Source organism: Amborella trichopoda, chromosome 3 (assembly GCF_054954075.1).
Source record: "Amborella trichopoda isolate Santa Cruz 75 chromosome 3, AtrichopodaSantaCruz75HAP2 v2.0, whole genome shotgun sequence".
Classification (NCBI taxonomy): Eukaryota; Viridiplantae; Streptophyta; class Magnoliopsida; order Amborellales; family Amborellaceae; genus Amborella; species Amborella trichopoda.
The window spans coordinates 48233934-48254439 of NC_142338.1; the positions used below are offsets into that span (position 1 = coordinate 48233934).

General features: G+C 35.6%; 1 protein-coding gene across 4 annotated transcripts; it reads left to right on the forward strand.

Annotated features, from left to right (window-relative positions):
- The first annotated feature begins 2134 nt into the window (after window positions 1-2134).
- LOC18443811 (serine/threonine-protein phosphatase 2A 65 kDa regulatory subunit A beta isoform) lies at window positions 2135-19611 on the forward strand. Of its 4 annotated transcripts, XR_016051399.1 has the most exons (14): window positions 2135-2370; window positions 3735-4150; window positions 4380-4626; window positions 5476-5588; window positions 7664-7743; window positions 7994-8135; window positions 8550-8630; window positions 11518-11593; window positions 11684-11788; window positions 15148-15330; window positions 16665-16757; window positions 18263-18402; window positions 18717-18783; window positions 19289-19611. XR_016051399.1 is itself a non-coding variant. In XM_006853992.4 (13 exons), exons 2-13 carry the CDS (start codon window positions 3758-3760, stop codon window positions 19406-19408), a joined length of 1764 nt encoding a protein of 587 aa, XP_006854054.1. In that variant the 5' UTR covers window positions 2135-2370; window positions 3735-3757; the 3' UTR covers window positions 19409-19611. The 4 variants fall into 4 exon arrangements, 2 of the variants coding, with proteins under 2 accessions (XP_006854054.1, XP_088717174.1); XM_006853992.4 differs by lacking the exon at window positions 11518-11593; XR_016051398.1 differs by lacking the exons at window positions 11518-11593; window positions 16665-16757; window positions 18263-18402; window positions 18717-18783; window positions 19289-19611 and adding an exon at window positions 13064-13247 and having other exon boundaries at window positions 15148-15277.
- Window positions 19612-20506: the final 895 nt, after the last annotated feature.

The following is a 20506-nucleotide window of genomic DNA, read 5'->3' on the forward strand; positions in this document are numbered from 1 at the left end:
GCACAATGTGCCTCCATGATATTTTTATATATTTAAAATTAATAAAAAGATTTTAGAATATTATTTGAATATTTAAACAATTGCAAAATCAATATCTTTGATTTTATAAATAAAAAAATTATAAATAAAATATCCAGGGTTCATAAAAATTCAAATAATATTTCTAAAATAATTTTCATCATAAAATAAACACAACTAACTTAATTTGATAGGCAAATGATCCATGTGGTTTAGGAATTAAATCAACAATCATGGAGCACTCCACTTTCAACTATGAACTACATATCATTCTTGCTTTATCAAACCGACCCAGTGTTTCTTATGACCCACAGTTCAAGCGGGTTACCAAAGTCTGGTCGATGAGCCAAGGGGTCGCAATCCCAGTCTATGGATTTCAGGTTCTCCTCTAGAGACGAGTCAAGGTCACCTAGACCTGATGCGACCACAGTTCTTATGGTGCATAGGGGTATCTCTCTCGTACATACATACACTTCACCTTGAAAGGTGGCTTACTTGCTTTCCCGAACGATCTATGAATATGCATGTTGTGTGATGGTACATGGATGAGGCTTTGGCCCCCGTCTCTGTAAGCCATCATCACCACAAGGGTCACACAATCTCTCGGCTCACGCATTCAGGCATATGCTCCGACCTCATCAAGAGATGACCCATTAGAACCCTTATTAGTTTGTTCTCTATGCCCATGTAACATTTTTTCCAACCGACTGGCCTAGATCATCAAGTACAGTTTACTATCAACAAACATCATTTGCTTAATATGGTCCATGAGGGACCACACACCCACTGAGTTCATGTTCCACTGTATTATTTCATTTGACAAGCACTTATAAAGCCTTTAAAAGCCACACAAACCCAACAAGAATTTCACGCACGAGATTGAGAGGCATGAGGATATAATTTCTCATAACATGAATAAAAAGGTAGTAAGGGGACTTTCATTAGAGAGATTGGTTATAGATTTGGTAGAGAGAATTAGAAGAGAGAAACCTATGCACCTCAAAAACATATTTCCACCTTCTCCCTCTTTATCCTAAAAATCAAGCAATCCTAATATTTTCACATATTTTTACAAATATCTACCTATACCAGTGTGAAAAATTCAGGCAATTCAAATTCTAACCACCTGATGGGATTCGGCTAGTTTTGGTGAATGGATCGGGTATTTTTAAAAAAGTATATAAAATTTTAAAAAATAAGGGATTTTGTTTGTGAAGCATTTTTATATTATTTTTATGTTTTTCATCATTTTGGCAATTGCCAGAAAATGTTTTGGCCATTAATACTTATTTTTACATTTTTCATCTCTTTTGAAAATTTTTAAAAATACTCATGGGCACAATTCGATTCTTTAAAATCCATTTTTCATTAATTTTTAATTTGATTTGGATGTGTTTTGTTTAATAATGGTTTAAATATTTTTTTTATATTTTGTAAGATTTTTTTTGTAATTTAAATATAAATATTTTTTTTGTATTTTTGGACACTTTTTTGACCGCCTGATTAGGTCGGTTGAACTGGCCGGTTTACCAATTAGGCCGATTGAACTGCGTTCAACCCTATTGTTGGGTTTCGACTTTTTTATTTTAGGTTCTCGGATACCCACTAAAAAGTCTATGGCGAGAGATAGGCCAGGCGACCCGGCTCTAAAATGCAGAGCTTGGCCACAAATTGTGGCTCGAGAGTCAGGCCAAGGCCAATGCTGATCTAGCACAGTCTGGCACAACCTCTAGTTTTTCCTTAATTTTATTTTATCTTATTTATTGATTTTTTACTCCATCCGTCCAAGGCTAGACCGTCTTGGGGACCGGACGGGGCCAGGATGGCCCAATGGAGAAAGAGGGCCGGCGTGCCATTGGCCTCTCCACCGTCACCCAAAACCCCTCTCTCTCCGGCGTCAATCACATATGGATACTATGGAGAACCTGAGGACGTCGGAGGAGCGAGTGTCGGAGAAGCGCGGTGTGTGTGACAAAAGCACGTAAGCCGCTTCATAATAGGGCGAGGCGACGCGGGCGAAAAAGTGTAGAGGGAATCCGCGAGGCTCAAAAGGAGAGAGAGAGAGAGAGCGCGAGGGCCCTCTAAAAAACGTTTGTTTTAGAGAGAGAGCGAGAGAGAGAGAGGGAAGATTTGGGGAGAGGGCCTCTTTCTCTGCGGAAATCCCCATAACGCATTTCTCTTTCTGCGTGCGCACCAAAGGGGCCGAGGATTCTTCCCATGACTGAGCATCAGCGGTCGGTTAACTGAGCTCTTCGCTCCACTCCATTTCCGATCTGGAATTCCACCTCTCTCTCTCTCTAACCGGCCAGTGGCCCTAGGCGTTTGTCCTGATTGCCTCCTCATTCTCCCGAGGTTAGCTGCTCTTTACAGTGAACCTAAATATATATTTTCTCCCTCTAGAAATGAATTTTTAATGGGGAAATCCTTGAGCTCCTGGGAGTTATAATCTATCGCTTCAATCCTTGATCTGGTTGTGTTTGCTAACCGGGTGTTAATTAGGGCAGAAAGCTTATCAGTTCATGGCATTTTTATGAGGTCATGGTTTTAGGGTTCCATGTAGAAGAATTTTGTGGTCAGGGTTTTCTCTTATTCATACAATTAGTGGTTTCTTAACTCGCGAGAGTGAGTTTGGTTTCTAATCTTTGTTTTGAGCAGTCAAAAAAGGTGCATGCCTCGTTATGTTCTGTGCATTTTAGGATATTTCATTCAATTGTGGTAGTTGTCTAGATTTTTGTTGGCATCATAATTGCTTGTCATATTTTTCCTTGTGCATTTGCCACCTTTTATTTAGCAGAGATCTGACTGATTCTCTGGTATCGAGGCATTTTTTAATTGATTAAAAGTGACTGTAGGAGGTGGGTATCTTGAAGTAAAGTTATTGGAATAAATTTTCCAGGCCCATTCGATAATATGTGAGTTGTTTGGGGAGAATTTCATTTTTCATTTATTATAGGCTAAAAGTTCTGTATTCTTTTTCTCTTTTTCGAATCGATAAAGGAAAACTGGAAATTTGTGAGGAGGTCGGAGAATGATTTATTGGCTTAGTTTTACTTTTTATGAGAATTTTGGTTGATTTTGGAAAATATGTGATTTTTCTTTCTGTTTTCCTTTTAATCATTAATTTTTATTTCAATTTGTTGAAGCGACCTGGTAAATCCCAAATGGTTTATCTTAGTAGTGGACAATGAGCAGGGCTATTGTCGAATTAGAAATGGGAGGCGGTATTTTTCCCAGTTGGAGTTTGGAGGAAGGTTCGTGTCTTTTTCAGTAGAAGTTTGCCGATGGAAGGGTTGTAATTCTGGTTGAATGAGTTAGGATGTGTATCAGGAGCCGCCAAATTTAGAGCAAAAGAGGGCACACTCCCTACCTTCCTATTTGCTATATTCATGGAACAATCACTTATTTAACTTGCAAACCAAGCATGGAAGGAACTGCTTGTTTCCCTATTTTGTTCCATTGGTATTTCAAATGACGGGTAGTGCCTCACAACTGATTCTAACAATTGGGATTGTTCAAACTTGTTTTGGCCTACAATGTGTGGTCGTCTACTATCTCCCCAGTGCTGCAGATGCTCACGCACACACGCAAACCATTAGGAATTCATCTTTATGTTCATGCTTACTGATTCGGTGCAAAGCTTATATCTAGAATCACGTTTGCATGTATCATGCATCTTATTTTGCATGCTACCGCTACTAATTTGTTTCTTTCCACAGTTTCGAGGAACTTGTAAAATATAATGGCCATGATAGATGAGCCACTCTATCCAATTGCTATACTGATTGATGAGCTTAAAAATGAGGACATTCAGCTGCGACTGAATTCAATCCGTAGGCTCTCAACAATTGCACGGGCTCTTGGTGAAGAGAGAACCAGGAAGGAACTAATCCCTTTCCTTAGCGAGAACAATGATGACGATGATGAGGTTCTTCTTGCAATGGCGGAGGAATTGGGTGTGTTTATCCCTTATGTTGGTGGGGTGGAACATGCCCATGTGTTGTTGCCACCATTGGAGACACTTTGTACTGTGGAGGAAACTTGTGTGAGGGACAAAGCTGTGGAGTCATTATGTCGAATTGGGGCTCAGATGAAGGAAAGTGATTTGGTGGACTGGTTTATCCCTCTGGTTAAGGTAAGATATTTTTCTATTTTGTCCTTTTGTGTCACTAACACGGGAATGTTTAAACTTAAAATATTTGAACTGTTGATACTTTAGTGAAGCATTGAACTTATCTCTATGAATGCCACATTTTATTTGCATTGCATTTCTTCTTTAATTATTTTGGTCATGCTGTTTGGCTACTGGTACAATTTCGTAGATGCTGTTCTCTTACTTGAATCATTTCCTTTTTTATTTTCAGAGACTCGCATCCGGTGAATGGTTTACTGCACGAGTTTCGTCATGTGGTCTGTTCCACATTGCTTACCCAAGTGCACCAGAAATGTTGAAGGCAGAACTAAGATCCATATACAGCCAGTTGTGTCAAGATGATATGCCTATGGTTAGAAGATCTGCTGCATCCAACCTGGGAAAATTTGCTGCTACAGTTGAACCAAATTATCTGAAGACAGACATCATGTCAATTTTTGAGGATCTCACACATGATGGTATGGACATAATGGCTGAACTTTGTTTGACAAAGGGCAGTGTATAGCTTTTTTTGAACTGTGTTCCAGAGACTGATTGAGATACATCCATTGTTGAATAAATTCTTGTTGAATAAATTCTTCCTCAGACTTATTTATTTAGCTGCATGTTGAAAATGGATTTAGCGCGAGGAATATTTTCTGGTACCTGTACCGCAAAAGTAATTCTCTTTTATCCCCTTTCTGTTCTCCTATGCATGTCATTTCTCTTCTGATAATTTGATGAAAGTGGCTTTACTCATACAATGTCCATAATTCAAGTCCTAAAGATATTGGGCATTGCCATGCTTTCTCATTCTTCGTTCCTAAATGAAAAGATAGACTCAACTCTGCCTTCCCTTGGGTGGGAACTTATTAGAGTCCTAGTTTGAATAAATTAGTAACGATCAAAGAGGATTTTCTGATCCATTCCATTGTCTTCTGATACCCAACTAACTTTTTTTTTCCAGAGATAAACAATGGCCATCTGTTGAAGACATTGATATTAACATGGTTTGGAAGGAAAAAAGAACTTCCTTTTTTGTAATTTTGATTCAGTGGGCATACTGGAAATTTTGTATTCATTGCACCTCCAGACTAGCACTTGATATATTACCATGTTAGAGGATTATATTGGTACCCTTTCTTGTGAAGTTTCCTCTGTTTTTCATTCTCTGATATGTTACTTTAGTCTTTACTTATGTTATATGCCTCTCTCTTTCAATTCTCAATTTGTTTCTTTATTGTTCTCTTTGGTGTTAATAGGACCTTAGGTCGATTTAGCAAGAAAATAAAACTTGGATTTGAGATACTATGGTTTTGTAATTCCAGATCAGGATTCTGTTCGTTTGTTGGCTGTTGAGGGTTGTGCTGCTCTTGGAAAATTGTTGGAACCACAGGATTGTGCAGCACATATCTTACCTGTCATTGTTAATTTCTCTCAGGTAAGGGAATATTAAGATGTTATCTTTTTATTGCTTTTGTGCTCTCTTTTGTGGAATCTGTCTACTTCTTGGAAGATGCTTTTTTTTTTTTTCACGGTTTCAGATTGGCTTTCCTCATGTTGTTTTCTTTATTTAATGAATGCATTTATTGCATATGTAGACAATATGATTTATATATTCTGAAGTTGAGCAATCTTCTTTGCAGTAGCATGAAATATATGACTGTTGAATTGGCAGTTTTCTTCTTCTTCTTCTTTGCTATTATTAGTTTTCACTTCAAATGTCATTCTCAGTTGTTCATAAATATTTTTGAAGACTTATTTCATAAAGAGATAACTAGGGAAGAGATTGGGAGATAATTCCAGTTTTTCTATTCTGTCGCCATGGATCTTCTAGCTAATATTCTTGCACCCGGCATTGCAGGTTTGAGTCTGATGCTTACTAGTTATAAAAATTCATAGTCGGAGAAGTCTTATGGCATTTAATATTCCTGTCACAACTGCTACTGGATTGTTGTTTTAGACTTTTAGTCATGTTCATTCCATCAGTCATTCCATTGGAAAGCCTTTCCATGATAAATTTAAGTGCCACTAGTGAAGCTTTTTGAATACTCTTTAAAGGTCGAACAATAGGTTGAACATTATATTTTTCAAGAAGGAAAACAAAAACTCTCTAGATAGATGCATTGTTGATATTCTTGAATGTGACCCAGTAAAGAGAAACATAACTTCTCTTTTATTTTCTCGTGATACTCTCGAGCTTCATTAGGTTTGTTTTATATTATCCATGTGTTGACAATATCTGTGGAGATTGCAATTTAAAAACTCTTCGTTTGATGATGCACTGATTCCTATTTCTTACTTTGAGACATAAATTCTGGAGCCTTGTGAATTTTAGATGGGCAATGACTATATGACTTAGGATACATTACTCTGTAATGCATTTTTGTAGGGAAAAATTCGTACAAATCCCTCAAAAAAAATAAAAATAAATCAATTTCATAATAAGCACTCTCTTATTGTTCCTATCCGTGGCATTAATTTTCATAAGCATATACCATCCCACCCCCGCCTCACTTCCCTCCCCTTTGTTATTTTTACCCCAATAACTAACCCAAACAAAGTGTGCAATTTTTTTCCCAAGCCCCCTCAAAAAGCAAGAGATGAGGAGGGGGAGTTATTGCGGTAAAAACAATTCTTTGGGCAGTTAGTGAGGTAAAAATAAAGAAGGAAGAGGTGAGATGAGGAGGGGGTGGGATGATGCATGTTTATAAAAATTAATGCCGCACGATAGAAAAAATAAAGGATAGATTATTAATAAAATTAAAAATTTGAGGGGTCCATTTGAAATATTCTCCTTTCTGTTTTCTTCTTATCAACCACTATTTTATTATTTTAGTGATTATCAATATTTTTCAAGTTGGACCTCCTTTGAAATGAAATATGTGTATGTTTTGTGAATCACTAGTGTTAAAACACAAGCTTCTAATAAAGGAAAGATAGGGAACCTTAGTGATATAAATTAGTTCTTATTGTTTGCAATTGATTTGTTCTGATTGTGTTGGTAGTGACATTAAATGGATGTCTGTGATCCAACAAGGATTTAGATTCACCTAGTTTTAAATGTCATTAATGATTATTTATTTAGAAAATGTAATGTAGGTTGACTTTGATTATGCATTCAAACTAAACAATGAGATCTAAATTTGTGACCTTGTATATGGAAGATCGTTTCTGTTGGAGAAATATGAAATAGGAAAGGATTTTGTTTTGAGGCGTTTTATGTAATATATGATTCATTGGTGATTTTTATTATGTTTGAAGTTATGTCATGGGTGATTGATTGCTGATAGCACATCCTAACATGATGTATGATAGTGCCTTTTCTGTGGAAAATCTAACATGAGGTTTGTTGTTAATGTGTATGATGTTTCTATGATGAAACTTTGCTTTTAGAATCATCAGTGATGAAAACAACATCTAATTTTCTTACTTTTTATGACTACAAAGAAGTAAATGTGGAAAATCTCATTATGAATTATGTTAAAGTTCTAGATACATGTTCTCCATGAACAGGATAAATCTTGGCGTGTTCGTTACATGGTTGCGAATCAATTATACGAACTTTGTGAAGCTGTTGGCCCTGAGCCTACCAGGTACTTTTTCTTGTGATCTCGGACCTAGGGCTAAATTTGACCATGTTTTTCTTTTTATGTCATACAAAATTTGGCTTTGTTATGTTCATGTTTTTATTCTTATATTATACAGATTTTTTGGCTACCCAATCAAATATGAGTACATGTGGTTGTTCTTCTCTAGATTAGTGATTTGGAACTTGGTGCATAACTGCATATTACTGAATGATTTAGTTGAGGAGCGCTTATTAGGGTTTTTTTGTTGTTGAAGGTCTGACCTAGTGCCTGCATATGTTCGATTATTGCGAGACAATGAGGCAGAAGTTCGCATTGCAGCTGCAGGAAAAGTGACCAAATTTTGCCGGATATTGAATCCACAGCTTGCTATTCAGCACATTCTCCCTTGTGTAAAGGTTGGGACACCTCAACTGTACGGTTAATCCACTCCATATTGCGAAGCTATTATAATCTAACTGATAATGGAAAAGTTATAGTCCGTTGGGTTCATCTCTGTCGAATGAAATGATGGATGGCGTTACCCATGATTGGAGTCATGTCCTGTTCTGGTGGTTGCTACTCTTTTCATAATTGTCCATTTCAGGGACGGTGATGACCCAATCGATTGTGGTTTTCCCATGGTGTATTATATTCTTATTATATTCTTCTCCCTACTTATTCCCCATTCATGTGTGATTTTTCAGGTTGCTTCTTAGTGTTACCCACTTTATTATGTCACATATTGTTGCATACAAATGATCAGCTAGTCTCCCCAAATAGTTGATGTCATCACTTTGTGCCTAACAAATTACAACCTTAATTTTTTGCAGGAACTATCCTCAGATTCTTCGCAACATGTTCGTTCTGCCTTGGCTTCTGTAATAATGGGAATGGCACCTGTTTTAGGAAAGGTACAATGCATTAGACAGTTACATACATTTCTAAATATCATTCTTTTATTCTTTGTCTAAATTTGTAAATTTCTGGTGTCTTACTGAATGGTATTGTTCTGTTGCCATGCTTGAGTCATTACTGAGTGTGCTTTGTAAGCAATGTTCAAAAAGATGTATTCGGGCACCAAGGTGGTTTGGGTGCCTGGCCGCCTAGGCGGGCGCCTAGAGACAGGGTGCCCTCACCAAAATTAAATCCCCCATCCCCCACCCCCCACCCCCCAACCCAAACATAAAAAACAGGGGAATTCTTTGGGCATGGTTTAAAGCCTTAGGGAGTTTTTAGGGCAATTTTAGAGCCCCAAACTCCTCATGATCATGAAATAGACGAAAACATAATAGTACAACAAAACAATACTACAATGAGTACAACCACATGAGATTTAAATGAATAACTTAATATATAAGACATTTTAAGACCTTAGTTTCACTTTCACATAAGACTTAACCCACTGAGATATCACATAATCAATCATTTATCAAATAAACTAAAACAAAAAAATAGAATAACAAAGTAAGACACTTTGTACAAAAAAGGAATCAGCTGATCATAAAAGAATACGATATGTGCTAAATTTCATCGTCCAAATAAGAAAAGAATTCAATCAATCACCAAAAAAATCAATCTTTTAATTACAAATACATAAATATATCGTAAAAAAAAGAAGTAAAAGAAAAAACACATGATTCATAACATAATATGTTGTAGCAAAATAAAATCAAAACCTTCTTTCAAATATGATAATACTTTAAAAATATCAAAATCAAATCGATGTCGGTGCAAACCTTGTCTATTGGGTCGCCAAAAGTTCTCAAAATCAACTACTAGAAGCTGCAAATTGACCCACTAACTATTGCATTTGTTTTGGGAAGAAATTGAAAAAAAATAAATTCATCGATCTTTCGATAAATCACAAAAGAGTGGTTTTTGGGGGGTTTTTCTCGCCCTAAAGGCCACAGATTTTCTATTGGGGGTTTAGAATATCCCCTCAAACCCTCTTCCCCCCTTTTTAGGGGGAAAACTTGCATGTTTTAGTTTTACCCGCACTAAGGGTTTTTTTTTTGCCTGCCCGCAAGTTGTCATGGGGTGGCGCCTAGGTGGGCGCCCAGACAATAGCGCCTAGGTGGCCCTTGACCGCTTGGGTAGGCACCAAGAGATAGGGCGCATAATGACCCCTCCCAGACTGTGCGTAGGCATTTTTTAAATTTTTTTGCCTAGGCAGTCGGGCAGCCGAATTTTCGAACATTGTTTGTAAGTATTGAGGTAATGCATGAAGAATCTTGAGTAAGTGTGCATGTATAAGTGTAAGACATTTGTCTTTTGATATGACTAACAGATGTAGCAAAACAGACTTTTGTCTTTTGATATGACTAACAGAAGTAGCAAATGTATTGCAACTGGTATTTGAGTGCTTCATTGTCCAATGTTAGGCTTTTTGGCTTATTTGTTGGTTTCCAAGAATTGTAACATTAAAGTCCAACATTAACTTAATGATGCTGAATTCATTGGGAGATTTGGTTAAAAATTGAGAAGAAGTCCCCAGCAACAGTAATCAGGATGATTACATATAGATAAGTTACAGAAATACCTTGGAAGCTAAAAACACAAAGATCATCCAATCCATGAATGGTTCTACAAGATATGTGACAAAATTACAACTCTCTCTCTCTACACACACACACACACACACACGCACGCACGCACGCACGCACGCACGCACGCACATATATCGATCTATCTATTTATCTATCTCCCTGCAAATAGAATAAGCCGAAAGTTGTTCACTAAGTCCTTAAATGTTTATCTTGTCAGTTGCTGAGTAATCCACTGCAGGGTCAATCGGCGGAACTTTCAGAAGTCTGAAACTTTGTCAAGAAGCTTCTATGGAATATATGATAATCAACCATATCTAATAAAATTCTTGCATGCTATGCTATCTGCATGTACTTGTAAAGCATGATACTGAACTTGTGTGATGGACTTCAAAATTGTATCTTGTTTGTTGTGCCAGGAAATCATGGGCTGGATATGAGATCAAGAGGAGTCTCTTTTGTCATTGGCCTGAAAATCAGGCTTTGAATATGAGATTTTCTTGATGGCAATAGCATAATGTTTCATACCTCTGGAAACTCACATCCTTGTAAAATGATCCCTTTGAGCTTTAAAAATTTCATACCAATAGCAAAATCTCTTTACGGCTTCTTCTACCTTAGATAATGATTCTTCTATGTATGTCTTTTGTCAGTACTACCTAAACCACCTGCCTTCCCCATCAGAATATCATGTTGACCTTGACCTTGACCTTCAGTAGGTAGTCACTAAGACATCAAGGTACTGAGGTTCTGATATTTGAAAAAGAGAGATTTATTTGCTGATTCAACCTATCTACATCAAGGAAATTATCCAAGCTACTATTGCAAGTCTCCAAATATCTACCATGGCATGAATACCAGCATTAGTTCCTGAGGAAAAAGAAAAAGGGCACTGAAACCCTCTGCCTGGTATTGACGACCTCTGACATGTTTTTCCTGACTTTGTAAACTTACATCTGTATTCAAATCAAAGTTGATCTGCTAATACAGTATTATGTGGTACTATTGTGGGATTTATATTTAACCTCCTATTGATGATTTCAATAGCTTGTTTTAACCACATTCTATTTATCCATATTTTGGAAAGTGCTGTTTTTGGTGCATCTAGTGTTAATTATTTCATTTTGAAGTAGTGATTTCTCTGGCTTTGATACCCATAGATTGGATATGCTTTTCTTTTGCTATTTGTGATTTCAGACTCTCTTCTGTTCTGATATTTGTATGGATAATGTTATTTAATATTTGGATTTTAAAGGAACATTGGCATATGGAACTAGAAACTTTTGTTAGTGGTGATTTGATGGTGTCCATTAAGAATTTTTATTCTATAGGTAATTTTTACTTTTGACTTATTTTTATCCCTGAATTCCTACCTAATTTTCCCTTTACGCATGGTGACTTCTTGATGGTGATTTATTCAGGATGCAACAATTGATCAACTTCTTCCAATCTTTCTATCCCTTCTAAAGGATGAATTTCCTGATGTTCGTCTCAATATTATTAGCAAGCTTGATCAAGTAAACCAGGTTAGATTTGAATGGATCCCTTTTTTCTTCTCTGCTCCTTATATATTCCAAGTTCAGGTTTTGTATATCTTTGAAATTTGATCTTTATATGTTTGAGTCTAATTATAAAAAAAAGAAAAGAAAAGTCTTTATACAATCCAGCTAAAGATATTGAAGACAAGTTTCATCTTTTATTCATATTCTTTGCTTATTCCTCTAGTATTCATCAAACATCATGTGCAGTTTTGGTTTGGCTAATAGTAGCGCTGTGGTTGGGACTATAATTGAATAGATGCATATTTAGTTGACTTGTCACTTATGTCGAATTGACTGATAGCTGACTGATGGCATGGATCATGGACATGAATCATACAAAGTAACAATAAATAAGAATATTTTAATGCAAAATTTTATTTGGAAGACATGACTTTATGGGGATGCATGCTTATCTTCTTAAACAAGTGTATTGAGTGTTATGACTTCAACAGTCATGCATATACTTAATGGCCATTCTTTGGACGTATATTATAGCCTGTCATTGGAGCTATGGGCCTTGGCTGTGGGTCTATATCCCCACATCTGTCAATAAAACTATAATGACCCAGGATGAGATGAACAGCAATGAATGTTGGGGTGAACCTTATGATGATGTTGAGATAGGGATTGCCTGAGCAGGCATAGCCAAGACCTAGCCCCAGATGATGGGTTGTGGCGGCAGAGGCAGCATCATGGATAATGGGGAAATCCATTGGTCTCAAAATCTTTGGGTGAAATTTTGGTGGTTTCTTTTTTTCTCGGACTTGTTATGGCCTGTTCTAGGGTGCCTGCATGTTCCAAAGGGGCTATTCACCTTTTTCTTTCAGTTTTAGGTTTCCCAGTTGGTTGCTGTATTAGAAAACAACTCAGGATTGGCTGGGAGGAGGGATGTAGGCTGTCGGTGTACGCATCTTGTAACATGTCGGTAAGAGGGATTTGTTACAGCCGCATAGATTTGATCTATCTCAGATCCCGATATCTCTGGAAGTATCACTAAGTAAAGGTTTGTTCATGCTCGTGGGGAACAACTGAGTAGGATGATACTGCGCATGAAGAAATAAAAATGATGGTGATCTTTGGTTCTTTTTCTGTTTGGAAGTAATATGATGGATGCCATTACATTATTTTTCCTTGCTTTTTAATCCTAGTTGGGGGAGGGTCGATGATCACCTTTCTGTAATGTATATAATGTGATTATTCACTTCTCATATTTTAACTTGGTATGTCAAGCTTAGTATGTCAAAGCTATTTTTGTGCCAGGACCTCAGTATTGCCTTTGAAGGTATTTTGAGACATGAAAGCAAGGTCTTGGAAAATTGGCATGTGGGAATCAGACTCACCCGAGTCATGGAACCAGTAGGGTGCTGGTCCTAGAGGGCCTCCAGCTTCCGAGGGGCCTGCTATGAACAAATCCACTGCTAAGTTAGCTAGGGGTTTTGATCAGGTACCCATCCATTGTGTTAATATGAGAAATAAGTACAAAGTGTATCTACAAGAAATGACGGTAACATAAAAAGTTTCCATGTAGAAGTATCCTCACTACAATACTCTCTCAAACCTCTCGGTGAGAGGGGGGGGGTTCCCATCTCTCAGGGCGTGTTTGATAGCAGAAAGTTAGAAGAGGAAGAAGGAACTTCCCCATTACTGTACAAGTTCCGTGTTTGATACATGGAACTTATACAGTAAAGAACTTCCACCTAGAACTTCCTTATTCCCTTGTGCCTAAGAAAAAAAAGTTCCATCTAAAATGATGGAACTCAAAATTGGAACTTGGTTCCTCAAACCCTATTCTGCCTCCCTTCTTATATTTTATTTATGTTGTTAATTTATATTTGTATTTGTATTATATTATATCATATAATATTATTTTTTATATATTATATAATAAAAACAAATATTAGTAAAATACTTTATATTTTATTCTATAATATATAATAAATTATATTATATACTATATTTTATTTATATAATAGATATTTATAATATTATATGCAATACAAATATATATTAATAGAATAAATATAAGATACAATATATAATATATTATATTATGTTATATATATTATATCTATAAATAAATTATTAATATATTTGTATTATATACATAAATATAATGTATTTTATTATATATTATATAATAAAATAAATATAAAGTACACTATTATGTTATATATAATATATATTTATGTAATATAAGATATTTTATTATATATATTAAAATTAATGTACTCTACATTATATATTATAGTGTGATATTTTATTATATCTATTAAAATTAAATATAGAATACACTACATTATATATTATAGTGTGTTCTAAATACCATATTTCAATTATTACCATATATTTATTTTATATTATTTATATATATATATATATATATTTAATATAATATAATATATTACATAATATGAAATATAATATATTTTGTTGTATAATATATTTTATGTATGTAAAAGATATTTACAATACAATAGATATTATATGTAATGTTTTATGTCTACTATAAAAATAATATTTAATATATAATATTTGACTTTATATTTCAACATGTTGTCAAACACAGGTACCTAGAACTTCTTTAAATAAACATGACTTTAATAACTTCTCTCTTCCCGGCAAAGAGGAACGTCCAATTTCCAGGGAGCATTTACCTTCCAGTTATCAAACAGGCCCTCATAGTTAGGACACTCACTCTCATTCTATGGAAGTGGCTCGAGCAGTTTCATGTTGAACTCACCTAAGTCCTTGACATTCTTACCCGAGTAATCAGGGACATGGGTGAGTCTTAACACTTTCAGGACAGTTTTTTGCTGGCGAAAAAGTGAAAATTATGCTTTACATTCTGGTGGTCAGCCAGGGGTTGAAAGGGTTAAAAATAGTAACACTAATTTCTCACCCTCTTTGAGATCCAGGCCTGGGAGTTGCCAATAGAAAAAGCCAAAAATTTTGGACTTGTGAGATTTGGTATTTGATGTTTTTAGTTTTGTTAAGCCCATACGAGTAGGGTTATGTCCAAGGGGAGAGTTAGAGACAGTGTTATATATATATATATATATATATATATGTTTTACCATCTTATTATCTTTTCTCCCTGATATTTCCCCTGGTATCTTATTTTTCCCTTTCATTTACCTTTTTCGGGGATCCAGTCAAGGTTCACTCAGCAACTCAGGAATTGGCAAGCCAACTAGCCATGGGCACTTAGCTGTTCCTGGAGTGACTCTGGGTTTTAAGACCCTGAATGAAAGGATAACCATATTGCCTTACCAATGTACTTCAGATATTTTAAATCAATATGCGTTTATTTGTGATATTCAAATTCGTTCTTCTTCTCAATGCAGGTGATTGGAATTGATCTCCTGTCCCAATCTCTCTTGCCAGCCATTGTTGAACTTGCAGAGGATCGGCATTGGAGAGTTCGCCTTGCAATAATTGAGTACATCCCATTATTAGCAAGCCAGTTGGGTGTGGGATTCTTTGATGACAAGCTTGGAGCTCTTTGCATGCAGTGGTTGCAAGATCAGGTGATGGTTTTGTTTTCCATCACAAATTTAAAACTACATATTTACAAACGCTTTGACCCAAACTCCCAGACATATATGCAAGCAAATGTATATGCAATATGCATGCATGGGCAAACAAACATGTTCTTGCAGATATGTATAGATGAATTATATGTAGGCATATTCGCCCACGCATATATCCACACACATTTATGTGCTTACATAGATTAACAAGCATATTGGTCTCTTACTTCCGCTGTCCAAAAAATGCATAAAGTTATACTGTAAATCAAAAAGCTTATCGCTAGCATAAGATATGCCAAAGACAGAGATGTTAAGATTCTTAATAAAACAAAACTACAGAAGATGAATAGTGAAAAGGGAAGTAGAAATGAAATTATGATAAAAAATGGTATTTATGAGCTGAAAATTTACACATAGAAGAGCATACCCAATTGATTGCCCTGTAAAAAAAAAATGTAATCGTGTTCTATCATGCTTGTGAAAATCATGCAAATGATAGTCCATATAAGATAAGATTTTTTGAAGTACATATAATTTGAAGGCAGTGGATTGGACTAGTTGAAAACATCATCTCTTTGTGCAAAAAGATATGTTATTATTTGATCAATGTGCATCTTTTGCTTTATTTATAACTGCACCATGTTTGATGCAAGTAGCATGCAGAGGATATGTTGGAATTACTTATAATATGACAATAGCTCATCTACTTCAAGTATGTGTGGCAGGGCAGCAAAAAAATAATAGTGAATTTAATAGTAGTACGTGTATTTTTGTGAATTTAATAGTAGTATTTTTGTGAATTTAATAGTGAATTTCAACAAATAGTGAATTTTTGATAAATGTGCATCTTTTGCTTTATTTATAACTGCACCATGTTTTGATGCAAGTAGAATGCAGAGGATATGTTGGAATTACTTATAATATGACAATAGCTCATCTACTTCAAGTATGTGTGGCAGGGCAGCAAAAAAATAGTAGTGAATTTAATAGTAGTATGTGTATTTTTGTGAATTTAATAGTAGTATTTTTGTGAATGTAATAGTAGTATATGTATTTTTGTGAATTCACTATTTGTGTATTTTTGTGAATTTAATAGTGAATTTAATAGTAGTATGTGTGGCAGGGCAGCAAAAAAATAATAGTATGTGTATCTAAAAGAAACAATAGTGAATTTCACTATTTGTTACCTACTTCAAGTAGCATTAGTTGGGGAAAGTTTCATTTTGGTTAGCCATTTGTTTTGTTAAGTAATTCTATGTTGCTGTTATTAGTGTTGTTACATATATCTTATACTGAGTTATTATGTATACAATCCAAATAATTCATTGTAGGTTTTCTCAATCCGTGAGGCTGCGGCAAATAACTTGAAGAGGCTTGCTGAAGAATTCGGCCCTGATTGGGCAATGCTGCACATAGTTCCACAGGTTTGCTGAGACTGTTTTGTATATTCATGTGTACAATGTCCTTATCAATCCATTTGAAATGCAATGGGTTGTTAAATCTCTCCAATTGTTTATTTTTACTGTTGAAACAAACTGTATATTATCATATCAAAAAAAAAAAACTGTATATTCTAAGGGCTGTCCTTTAGATCTTATTTTGACGAATGTGCATTTGCTTGAATTTAAATCGCTATAATATGTTGATAAAGTAAATGATTGGTGTCTTGGAGGGTATGTTGGACCAATTTATGTTATATTGTTGTACTGCTTCAAGTGTATTTAGCTTTTCAATTATTTCTTTATGTGATTTGTCTATATAGTGTTCTAGTAATTATGATCCCACAATTTTCTGTATACTGGATATCTAATCCCTCATTTACTCACCAGACTCTATTGCTATTCTCAAACTTATTTTGATACTAGAGCCATGTGAACTTAGGACTCATTTGGATATTTTGCAAAGCCTGGTTGGACTTGCAGCATCAAATTGGAACTTCAAGTCATCCCTATTTTTGTTCCTTGTATCTCTTTTTTCCTCTTCTTCTTTTTTTTGAGAAGATATCTCTTTGTTCCTTGTATCACTTTTGTTCATTGTATCTCTTTTTCTTTTGATATATATTTTTGTTCCTTGTATCTCCTTTTTGGTTCTCTAATGTCCTAAATGTAGGATAGCTGACGTCGTCATAGGTTTTAAGCCCTTTTTTGTCTTTTACATGAATCTCTCTTTGAGGGCCATACATTTCAAACGTTTTAGTGCATTTGAGTTTTTGACCTTTGTTTGGACAATCTTCAGTACCACAAAACCCCCGAGTTTGCTATATGTGGACTGTAGAATCCTTGTTGCATCTATAATTAAGGTCTTTATTAGACTTGAATATCATGAACATTTATTGTATTCTCTACATTTTTCTGTAGGCATGACCTGAAGTATACACCTGAACATGTTCTGTAATCTCTAGTTGTATATGGAGGTGATCTGTGTGTTATTGATTGTTATTCAGCTCCATGATTTTATAGCTCTCTTTTCCTTGTTGATTTGTGCAAGAATTGTTTTGGGTTTACTAATATAAACTTAATGATTTTAATATATTCATAAAAAAGGAAAGGATGAAGAACTAAGAAATAAATTTGTTTTGTGAAACTGTATATGATCTTGACTTCAAAAGAGTCAAGTGTCCTCTTTTCTTGATAATCTTCTTCTCTTTCTTTCTTCAAAAGATAATGTTCTTTCTGGATCCTTGAATTCTGATTCTCAGGAATGTCCCTTAAAACAACATCAGGAGAAAGATACCCATTCTCATCTGTATTTTAAGATCCAAAACCTGTTGAACTCATGTTCTTTAGTGAACTCTTGTTGCTCATGTGCCTGATGCTAGTGCTTGTCAAACTTTAATGAGATAATCTGTGGGTCGATGTATATTATCCCTTTGTAAGTTTGTATCAAATTTTTCGTCGCTCCTTTTAAAATTCGAGTGTTTGTTTTGTAGGTCTTGGAAATGATAAACAACCAGCATTATTTGCATCGTATGACCATTCTTCATGCAATTGCTCTTCTCGCTCCAGTTATGGGTTCAGACATCACATGCCAGAAACTCCTACCTGTGGTCATCAACGCTGCAAAGGACAGGTATTTCCTGATGATAAAGTATACCATAACCATTTTAGTATGGTATGTGGTACCCTAAAGATGCATCCACTGTTCGTTTCCGTGATGGACATTGGAGATTAACTTTAGGTGGGTGAATACCTTAGTGGCGCTCAGTAAGGTTGATCTCCACTATCCATTTATGGATTGGACAACGGATGTTCCTTCTGGTTGTGCACCATGTTCCACTGGATTATGGTGTCTTTATTGCAGTGTTCTATTGTAAAGCTTCATTATCTTCTTTTATTGTATTTGGCTGGCCCTCTAATGAGAGAAAAACATGTTGATTTCCACAGGGTTCCAAACATTAAATTTAATGTGGCTAAGGTGTTGCAGTCTCTCATTCCGATCCTTGACCAGTCTGTAAGTGATTACTGCTACCGAGTTTTGTAATTATTTTATTTTGAGTGAGTAAATTTTTTGCATAATGTATGCCACAGGCCGCTTGACAACCATAGTCAATTAGGGTGATGGTGAGAGCGGAGCTACAACTAGTGTCTTGTCATGTTCTAGTGGGTCTCTCTCCATCGCCATCCATGATTCCGACAGTTGTGGCCCCAATGGTCTATGGTTTTTCATAATCCATTGGACCTTAGTGTACTACAAAAGAACGTGTTTGCAACGTGCAATGGATTATGATAATTCATTGGGGTAATGACTTATGAAACGAGGAATGGTGATAGAAAGAGTTTGTCCCACCAAAAATAGGACATACCTCACTTATGGGTCTTACTGCATCCACCATCCAACATTTCTCAGGACAGCCATGATTCATGAACTGGCTGTTTTCATCTCCAATGTATCATGCTATGCTCTCCCACTTTGTTTCCTTAAATTTTACCTTCCCATGGTTTTGTACTTTTCATAGGTTGTGGAACAGACTGTACGTCCCTGCTTGGCTGACCTAAGCGAAGACCCCGATGTGGATGTGAGGTTTTTCTCTGGTTTGGCACTTCAGGCCTGTGATCAGGTGATGATGTCTTCTTAATGCAAGCCCTAGACGATCTTAGCGAGTGATTCCTTCATTAGAGTTGACCCCTAAAAAAGTAACAAAAAAGAGGAGGGAAGGTAAAACAGTAGAGAAAAGAAATGCCTTATGTAATGGTTTTGGAGTTCAGAAATTTGTTCTCTGATATTATTATCTTGTATGTACTGAAATTTTACTATAGATTTCTTTTTGATGCTTCCAAACTCTTAGGTGTGCATATGCTTAGAATTCTTTTTTTTTATGAATTTGAAATTTGTTAATTATATGTATTCGTCAACTTTAGAGAATGCCCTATTTATTTAAATGGGCGCACAACTTTTAGGACGCAATGCAAAGCAGGTTGTTAGTACAGGGAAATTGTGTGCATATTGTGTTGCTATACAATTTTCTGAATTCTTTGTTAAGTAGGCATATGGAGTAAACTGTCCAGATCATAGTTGTCTGAGGAACATGTCAGTTCAGGAAATCCTTTGGCATAGACCCATGTGAAATTCAAGGTACAGGAAAAATATTTGTTTGAGAAACAAAAATGTTCAAGAAAAAAGATCTTTGAAATTCAATGTGACATGGGAAAGCGGTTGAAGTTTCTTGTACAAATTTATGAGATTACGACCAAAAAAAAAAAAAAAGAAAAGAAAAATTCTTCCAAATCATAGTTGGTGGCTCAAGAGAATTTTTTTTTAAAAAAACTTGGATATCCATAACAGCCCCTACTGCTTCCATGGAAGAAAAAACTCGATGTACTAAGGCAAGTGGCCCAAGTAGTATAAGTTTCTTGATCCGAAAATCTGGAATCGGCTTTAGAATTGTGGGTTTGAGTATTTTTGTAAAAAAGCATTTGATAACCTGAATGCTGATGTGATGATCCAAAAGTTTGGATGGTTCATGTGCAAGCTTAAAGAATGATTTATGAGGAAAAGAGTGTAAGGTGTGGGTCGCTGGGTTGGACACTCGAAAATACCCTTAGCTCGGGCAAAACTACTTTTTGGTATTTATCGTGACCAGTGGGCCAAATAGCCCCTTTTGAGTGGTAAGATCGCCTTGTGTCTAACCCCTTTTGACCGGAACGAACGCCTTGTATCATTGCTCGGTCGTATT